This window comes from Pecten maximus, chromosome 12 (genome assembly GCF_902652985.1).
Source record: "Pecten maximus chromosome 12, xPecMax1.1, whole genome shotgun sequence".
Taxonomy (NCBI): domain Eukaryota; kingdom Metazoa; phylum Mollusca; class Bivalvia; order Pectinida; family Pectinidae; genus Pecten; species Pecten maximus.
The window spans coordinates 8120067-8129330 of record NC_047026.1 but is presented as its reverse complement, the minus strand read 5'-3'; the positions used below and the strand labels follow the sequence as shown (position 1 = coordinate 8129330).

The window sequence follows — 9264 nt, the reverse complement described above, 5'->3', positions numbered from 1 at the left end:
CTCCTTTAGTATTTAATACTACATGTATGTCGTCAACGCACCTTTTAATTAACACACGAACTTCTCCCTTTTCCTTGATATCTCGGTCACAAGTCTAATGCAATACAGCAATTCCACCTTTGTGTATAGAAGGCCACACAATTAAAACCCATTGTTATACCATTGTAGTCTACTAATTATAAAACGACTTAGTCAGGGGATTATCTCAAACGAGTTATCAAAATACGCGCTTCTTTCTACCTAATGAATACCGGAATATGGCTGGACGATCCGTTGTATTGATTAGTTTATTCAATTGATAAACATACTCAAATACATAGGGTAGTGATTACCTTACCTGTCTGGGGCGTTAGGTATACAGTTGTGACGTCACAGACGCAGGTATTTACACCCTATAGGGGGTAGGATAGTGTTGTTTACCATTTAGTCGCTACCTGTGTACAAGGATTTTTTTTCACGAGAGACTCTGTGACTTTCGAGTTAGATTCAAACCATTAGGAACCAGGCTGTATTGTTAGGAGAATATTTTGTTATACATATCTTTAAATTTCCTATACAGTGTTCCGAGGTGCGTCTTTCGGAGTCCAAGGACATTTGATTTAAACTGTATAGTATTTTTTCTTCAATTGGCTCATGGCCGGGAACATTTTGCCAATTCTTGGTTTGATAAACTATGTGTATAGCGAGCTTTAATTAGAAGATGGATCCGAAACGTATAAACCTGTTATGTGGAGTTACCAAGCAAGTTTAAAGATAGGATATTCAACTTTTTATCACCATTAAAAACTACGAAATGGATACAACAAAATCGTTGACTTTCGTGTGTGCACTGTGGACGATTCTTCTATACGGTAAGTTCTTTTTAAGTTATTTGTAAAAATCTGACGTTAAACCAACACTATTTCGCCAATGTTTAAAAATTGAGTCTTAAATTGGATGAATAAGTACATGTACATAACTACAGGTCAGATTGTTCAGAGCAAATCGCTACTGGTCTTTAGCATTTATTGTTATTCTTCAATGAATCTTTTAAATCCACATACACCCAAAAAGTGGATTTATTTATTTATTTATTTACTTTATTTATTTATTTATTTATTTATTTATTTATTTATTCATACGTTTTTTAAGTTCAACTTTTTGAAAAAAATATATAAGTTGACAAGACTTTGAACGACTGGCCTATGGTATCATCCCTAGTGTGTCGGTAACATGAGTTTTTAATTTGAACGACAGCCATTCAAATCTTAATTATTTATAGTAATTAGTCACGTGACATATTCTAATAACTTACATATACATATTTATCTATAGACTTGTGTAGTAGGCGCCACTTAAAAACCTAACTATTTATCTGTGTAGGCCTTCTTGTGCTTGAACTAGCAATGATTTCCATGTTCGTTTAGACACAAAATATCTTTCACAGGGATTTAAAATATCTATAGAAATTAACAGAGACTGTGTGAACAGCGAGTCATGTACTAACTTAACATACAAAAGGAACCTATATGTAAACACGTGGTGTGATTTAAACATATTTTATTTGCATATTGTTTATATACAAATGCATATAATGAGAGAGAGAGAGAGAGAGAGAGAGAGAGAGAGAGAGAGAGAGAGAGAGAGAGAGAGAGAGAGAGAGAGAGAGCACTCAACAGATCTAACATTGAACACAAGTTGAAGTAGATCTCAAATTCTTTTTTACCATTACAGATAACTGGAATTTGGCGGGGAAAAATGACATATTCATAATTATTATTTTCCTAACCCGTTCATCAAGGCTATCTTAGGATTGACTTCCATTTCACTATAAACAAGATAGACACAAAATAATTTTTAATATAATTACTTTCACGTGTGTGGCACAGTAATTTATAAGGGTATCTGTTCATCACATAACACAAGTATTCTCTCAGACGCATGGCTAAATATAGTTGTTCCTGTTAACATTTACTATATACTACTAACATTCCTTTCCAAAGTGAATTTCAACATCTCCGATGGTTAATTATATGTACGACTTACTAACGAATCATGATTTAGTTCGATAGTCAGGTATATATTTGAAAATGCAACTGTTTCTGAATCGATAACTTAAATCAAAGGTAATCAAGACCGTTTAATTCTCAACAAGTTGAGTGTGGAATGTGACCCATTCCACCGCGTATGAATATATGCAAATAAGTACAAAGTTGTTTACTACGGAAGTTTGTAAATACTTCCCAATGTCCATTCAGTTAGATGATTATAAGTTACAGTTACGTCACACAATCAGATCAACATAATTATATAACGGAAGAAGAGTTAAACCTCTTAACTCCCCCAGTGGACGTCGTGACGTAATAGTGTTAAACAAGGTGGGACTGAGACGTGTTGAGACGCACGTGAAATATTTATAATCCTGGGTGAAGTTTTTAATATAATCTCTATCAAGGGAAGGGGGGTTTCGCGTTTTGAAATATATTCATAAATCTGATAAATAGCCTGTTATTCAATTTTATATCAGTAAGCACATAGATGTGGTATTTGAAATGCTTAGTCTTGACAATATGAATGTCAAATAGAATGACATATTAGTAATTGCTTATCGGATTAAAAGTGCTTCAATAAAATGACGTTATCCAAATAGAATCATATGTGGGCGTTAAATGAGGACAAGAGGGCAAGGGTAATAAACAATTCATATTGAGAGGTGCTGGTAATTATAGATTATCATTATTATTTTTAATAAAGATAATAATTAATAGTTATATTTTTATGGACTGTTTTCAGTACACGTGGACGTGTGTTCTGGCGCCCGGTCTGGGGGTTCATCGAGTAAAACAGGCTCTATCATCTCACAATCAAACTCGGCAGGGTTCGTTGGCGGACCGGATACTAGCAGGTAATTGGTATTGGTGTGAGAGAGAAAGTTTCTGGTGATAGAATGTGTCTGGCTGTCCATGCAATGTAGAGGGAAGCGTGGTCACTGCAAATGGCCAAAAGTGATATGTGATGAAGGCGAAGCTGAGAAGGAATTACGAAAATACAATAAGACAAATCTGAATTGGTCGTGGATGTTCAAAGACATCAAAAGAAACAGATATTATCAATATAAACCACCACAATTCTACCGATAACACACATGAATATTCTGTCAAGGAAACAGAGAACAGAGGACGCTTAGCCTTCCAAAACACCTGGTCCTAATCTCCTTGTACCTTTCATTTTGTGTTATATTCTATTTATCTAGTTTGTGTATTTATTTTTTTTTGGGGGGGGGGGGTCATTGTTGTAGTTCCTCCGATATCGACTGTTGATCTCGCGGTATATACTGTTCTTGTGTGTTTACAATCCCGTATATTCTATCGTTATATCGCGAATGATGTGTTGATGGTCTGAGAACATTTATTCCACCAATCCATGTTACACTTTTCTCGTCTATATATTCTTATCAATATTTGTTTTTCTTATCTTTTAACACAGCCCTACTTTCATCATTTTCCTGACGATATTTGGTATGTGCGTTCTCGCCGTTGTCATCTTCCTTATCATCATGTTCTTCAAGATACGACGATACTGGTGTTTTAGATTTATCAACATACCAGGTTCGTCTGATAAATCGCACGTCTTACAAGAATCGTCAGACAAATCCAACGTTTTACAAGACTCGGCCGACAAATCAAACAGTGAGTACAATACCTTATACTAAACCATTCTATGTCAATGTCTAAGTGGAAGACGTTGATCTCTCTGGAACATCTGGTCCTGTTTAATTCAACATTCCTTCACTTTAAGGAAATTCCTTAACTGAAAATTTCCCATAGTAAGGTATGATTTATTTAAGGAAACAATCTTTGTAATGCTTTATTCTTGGACATATTGAGAAATTTCCTTAATTTAAGCAACAGTGATGGAATTGAAGCCTGGTCTTTTCCTTTTTCAACTATTTATGTGTAAATCTTTAAATAGATTTTGAGTTAGAATTACGGTAGATTTACAGGTCGGTAAACTCGCCTCGTGTTTTTGTAGTATAAGGGTTTATCATATTAACTAATACATAATTAATTGATAATACATAACTGATTAATACAGAATTCCAGTTGGATGTCTTATCCGGTACAGCGAACGTGTTTTAACGTGTCATTTTTTAATTTAATTTTATTTATTTATATATTTTTTCAATGTGGTATGTTCAGGTAGGTACTTTACAGTGATCTTGAAAATGCAACATTTGTCAATCAAACCAACCCATGCGAATATGTTATATTATACAGTGGTTACTATTAGAGAAATTCACCTGATGTTGGTGGTGAAGCTGACTTTGTTGAAGGTTCAGTCCGTTGGAATAATTTATATTTTTGTCCTAGGTAATCCTGTGTTCGGCGACTCTGTTGAAGGTTCAGCCCGCTGGAACAATGCATCAGACCCGCCAATCAAGAAACCGCCATTACTACCAGTTGAAGACCTGGCAAAGAAACTAGTTATCCAATGTACGTAATCAAACTCTTAGTTCACCAGACGCAATTAAGATTACATGTTAATATAATCTAGAACTCTTGTGTAACCATACATTATCATACATTGAATTTAAATGACGTGTGTAGTAAAAGCAGTTTACTGTGTAATTCAACATCTTAGGACCTCTAACGCGGTTAGTTGGTCGTTTTCGTCGTAACGTTTAAAAAAAACATGTCATATTGTAGAAGTGAAAGCACTACGTAAATGTTATTAATATTTTCTGATGATAAGGAATGATTTAAAGCAAGAACAGAGGATTTCACATGGCCTATAACTCACAAACATTGATTCAAACACGTGTATAAACGCATTTTCAATCAAAATACATCATTTTTCTGTGATTTTCAGCGATTCTTAAAAAAGAAAAAAGAAAACCACGGGGAAAATCTATAGACTCCATGGAGTCGGACTCTCTGCCTCCTATCTTCACACTTCCCTATCCTGTCTCTACCGGATGCAATAATTTCACTCCGCCACCGGAACCGGAACTGAGCGAAAGTTATTCGGAATCCGAGTCAGATTCGGCTACTGTCGATGAAGAAGTAGACTCGGCTCTCTCGGATCGTACTCAACCAGACCTGCTAGACTATCATTCCGGGAATAACCATCCATGATCTATTTCTGACATGGAATATATTTTTGAGTTAAACACACATGTCACACAAAATCAAATGATACACGATTAAATTGTGCTGTGTTGTTGCAATCCAACTGCTTTTAAATTGTTTAAAGATTAAGCGAAAAAAATCCGCAGCTCCTTTTGTTTTTTCACTAAGCCATATTTATGGATTTTACAAACAAACAGTAATGGTTACTTTCAAGACCGTTCCGTGGAGTAATGTTAAACTACAGACATTCACGAGGTGTCCGTGGATGCCATCTCGGACTCTGGTGGACATTTTCTCTATATCAGAAATATCAATATATAGATATCGTTCTAAAAGTTTTCACTGTCGTTTCACACACGTTAGTGGACTGAATACAGTGGCGTAGGAAGTCGTCAAAAAGTGGGGGGGCAAAATTTTTTTTAACCTTAAATTTTACGCACTAAACAAATCGTATGCCATCTCCGCAAAATTAGGCAATAATTATCATTTCAACATCCCATGATAATTTAGATAATTTATGTAGTACAAAATAAGTTATTTACGCAAATCATGAATCACCAGGCCCGGCCAGGATTTTCGAAAGAGCAGGTGGTCCAGTAATTTAGTAATACTGCGAGCGCCGTAGGCGCGAGCCGATTTTTTTTCCTTTTTTTTTTTTTTTTACGAGGGGTCTGAGGGGCCGCCCAGCGGGTCCAGGGCAGCGCCCTTATAGGGGGTTCAAGGGGGTCTAAGCACTCCGCCGAAAATGAATATAGCACATTTCCAATAATTCGGAATCAGGCACGGATCCAGGAGTTTTCGAAAGGGGGGTCCAGTAATTAAGTGATCATGCGAGCGCCGTAGGCGCGAGCCGATTTTTTTCCCCTTTTTTCGAGAGGTCTGGGGGCCGCCCAGCGGGTCCCAGGGTGGCGAGGGCCCCCTGTGGATCTGCAATCGAAAGGGGGGGGGGCAGTAATTTAGTGATAAAGCGAGCGCCGTAGGCGCGAGGCGAATTTTTTTTTGTATTTCCTCGTATCTGTCGGTAATTAGTATCACTCCATTCACGTTAAAACCGCGCATTTTTATTCATGTTGTGTTTCTGTCTTGTTCTCATTATGAACTCAATTAACTTCAACAATTATCATCAACTTATTGAATCTATTTGATGAAGTTAAGCAAAATTTCGTATTAAGATATAAATATTGACTTACCAGGCTATTGCAGACGACCGACACACAGGTCTGAGGATTGATATACTAGTATAAAGGTAGGAATGTTCCGGATGTACAAGATACAGTTTTTATCGTTGCCTTCAAGAAAACATTATCGGTTCGAAAATATACAGATATTTATCGAAATGAATATATAAATTCGTGTTTTTTCCCCTTTTTTTAGATTTTGGATGTCAAAAAGTGGGGGGGCAAAAAGATATGTTTGCCCCCCCACTGAAAAAAGTGGGGGGGGCAATTGCCCCCCCCCCCCCCCCCCCCCCCCCCCCCCCCCCCCCCCCCCCCCCCCCCCCCGCTTCCTACGCCACTGGAATAGAAGTCTTTTCAAGACAAATGACTCGTCATTCCACGCAGAAATTAATTCATTATATATTCATTAATAGTACTAATTACTATTCGTCCGGAGTCGAAACACTGACAATTCTTCATATTTTCCGAGAATCTGTGTGTATCTCGTAGAAGGAATACTAACACCTTGCTTAGGACAAGCATTACTTTCCTCCGACCTAAAGATTTACACGAGAGTGTCGCTGATGAAGCAGGACGTGCGCCCCCTACCGGAATACTTCATCTTCACCATGTATTTTTTAAAGTGTGTCCGTGTCAAATTATGCTTTGTGTTCATATTTTAACATTAACACAGCAATTTTGAGTTTGAATTGCCGTTTCATTTACAAGTCGCATTGTTTTGTTGTTCTTAAACTATTAATTTGCATATGCGAACTGTCGAACACATAATAGTGCATTATGACCCATGGCAGCATTTGTGGTGTGTGCATTAAGGAAACACTATATGTCGTTCTCTCAGATAATATTAGATTATTTTGTATTGCTTATTTTTTTCATTTTTAATTTCTATATAGTTATTTCTATAGAGATACATCTTAAAGATTTTGTTTTGATAAACAGGGTATCTTAAGATTGTTTGATATAATACGATATTAGCTTCGTTGTGTTCATACAACCCTTCTGACATTGTAGTCAGATGTGACGTAATCACCGTTAAAACTCGGGGATGTCTTGTATTCTTTTTAAATGTAAAATCATCCATTATCCAGAATTTACCAAATTGATGAATGTATGTAGCTAACCATCTACAGATTTTTTTTTTTTTTAATTAGTTCCATATGGCATTTGATTTGTTTAACGTCGCATCCGGATTTCTACACTTTCATATTATCATTGGCGTCTATATCGCATGAAAATATTAAAATATTAGAAAATGTAACACCGAACTGTGAAAACATTACATTTGTGCCTAGTATTTCAAAACGAAACTGAATTTGCCGTTCAGATTGACCATCTTCACTTCGATATATTCATTGGCGTCTATATCGCATGGAAATGTATTCTTAAACAAGGAAATGTTATAAAGATATATAAGATTTAGAAAATGTAACACCAAACAGTGGAAAAATTACCTAATATTTCAAAACAGAACTGATTTTGCCTCTCAGGTTAACCATCTGCGCTGCTATTAAGCATGGTAGAAATATATTGTTATATGTATGATTCAATTTAGCTGTTTGCATCATGCCAGAATCTGCATTGTGATGAATATCTGCTAGCATGGTCATCATTTGATGTCAATTTATTTGTTGTAATAAGACTGTGGTGAGTAAACAACTCTGATATATTAAAACCTACCCAACTATCTAAAATGCTTTATAATCCTAAAAATCTACCATTTTTGCAAGAAAGACAATACAGGGTAGATAAGAAAAATGATAGGTACATATTAAAAATGCAAAATAATATAACATTATAGTACGTTTGTTGATTTGTAGTTAATCATCCCAAATCTGTTATTGACAGACCATAGGGCTGGATTTTACTTTGGATAAAATAAAAAACGAAAAAAAAAAACAAGATTTCTTTTGTATTTGTATATAATTCACTCTAATACAGATGAATATTGATATTGTTTGAAGAACGCTAGATATTGATCAATTAAGTCATTGACGCTATTCCGTACTTACAAGATAAATGTATGTGTAATTCCTTATTTGGGTAATCACTTATTGTGTAAATGATTTAAATTGATCACCACTTATTTACACCTTATTCAAATATACATAAGATTTGGACCATTGTGACAGCACAATATCAATTTTCTAAGTATGAAAGTAATAACATAACAGTTAATCTCCAATCCAACGATTATATGTTTTTTGTTGTTGTTGTTGTTGTTGTTTGTTTAAGGAATTAAGTGATGGCCGATTGGTATTTTCGTTTTGTTTTGTTTTTAAGCTACAGTTTTATTTAACAAAATCATTTCGCATCAATCGGACTTATAGTATGAATGTTTGTGTCCAATTCGACTTTAATGTGTTATTGAAGGAAGTAAACGACTGTTGACTTGCGGACTTAGAAGTCCGTGGTTGGTCCAACATGATTTATATCTGTCTACGGAAGATTTTCAATGTAGTTATTTTACAATATTGAACAGAAAACACTTTGTATAGTAACAAAGGAAAACATATACACTATATGTAGTACAAATGTAGGCCCTGCGGGACAAAATCTGAATACCCACTATTTACTTTGCGTATTTACAATAATATAAGTCCTCTTTCGAAGTTGGATATTTACATACGAGATCAAATTTTCACAGTTACCTCGGACAACCTACAGTAGTCAAGGAAGACAATACGGCATAGAATGTATTCTCTGTCTGAATAACATTCCCACACTCTGTCCGTAGTAAATGTATTTTTATAAATGCCTTACAGAATACATGTACTAGTAACGTATTTTATATCGTCGAAATCTGCGACAGTAGAATTGGCACTGCTTAAATATATTTCCCTTTCAACGTTCTCCGAGTTCACCCATAGACGATGTGGCATCTTAAAATAGTAACCAAGACTGTATTCATCAGATATACCCGGTAGAACTTGAAATGAAGGACACTACATGCTCTTCATCATCAGCCACTTACCCCAATT

The 9264-nt window shown here is 35.5% G+C and overlaps 1 protein-coding gene across 1 annotated transcript; it reads left to right on the top strand.

Moving 5' to 3' along the window:
- Positions 1 to 350: 350 nt before the first annotated feature.
- On the top strand, positions 351 to 5256 carry LOC117338823. Its single transcript, XM_033900177.1, has 5 exons — positions 351 to 851; positions 2773 to 2884; positions 3466 to 3668; positions 4350 to 4472; positions 4849 to 5256. Exons 1-5 carry the CDS (start codon positions 794 to 796, stop codon positions 5112 to 5114), a joined length of 762 nt encoding a protein of 253 aa, XP_033756068.1. The 5' UTR covers positions 351 to 793; the 3' UTR covers positions 5115 to 5256.
- Positions 5257 to 9264: the final 4008 nt, after the last annotated feature.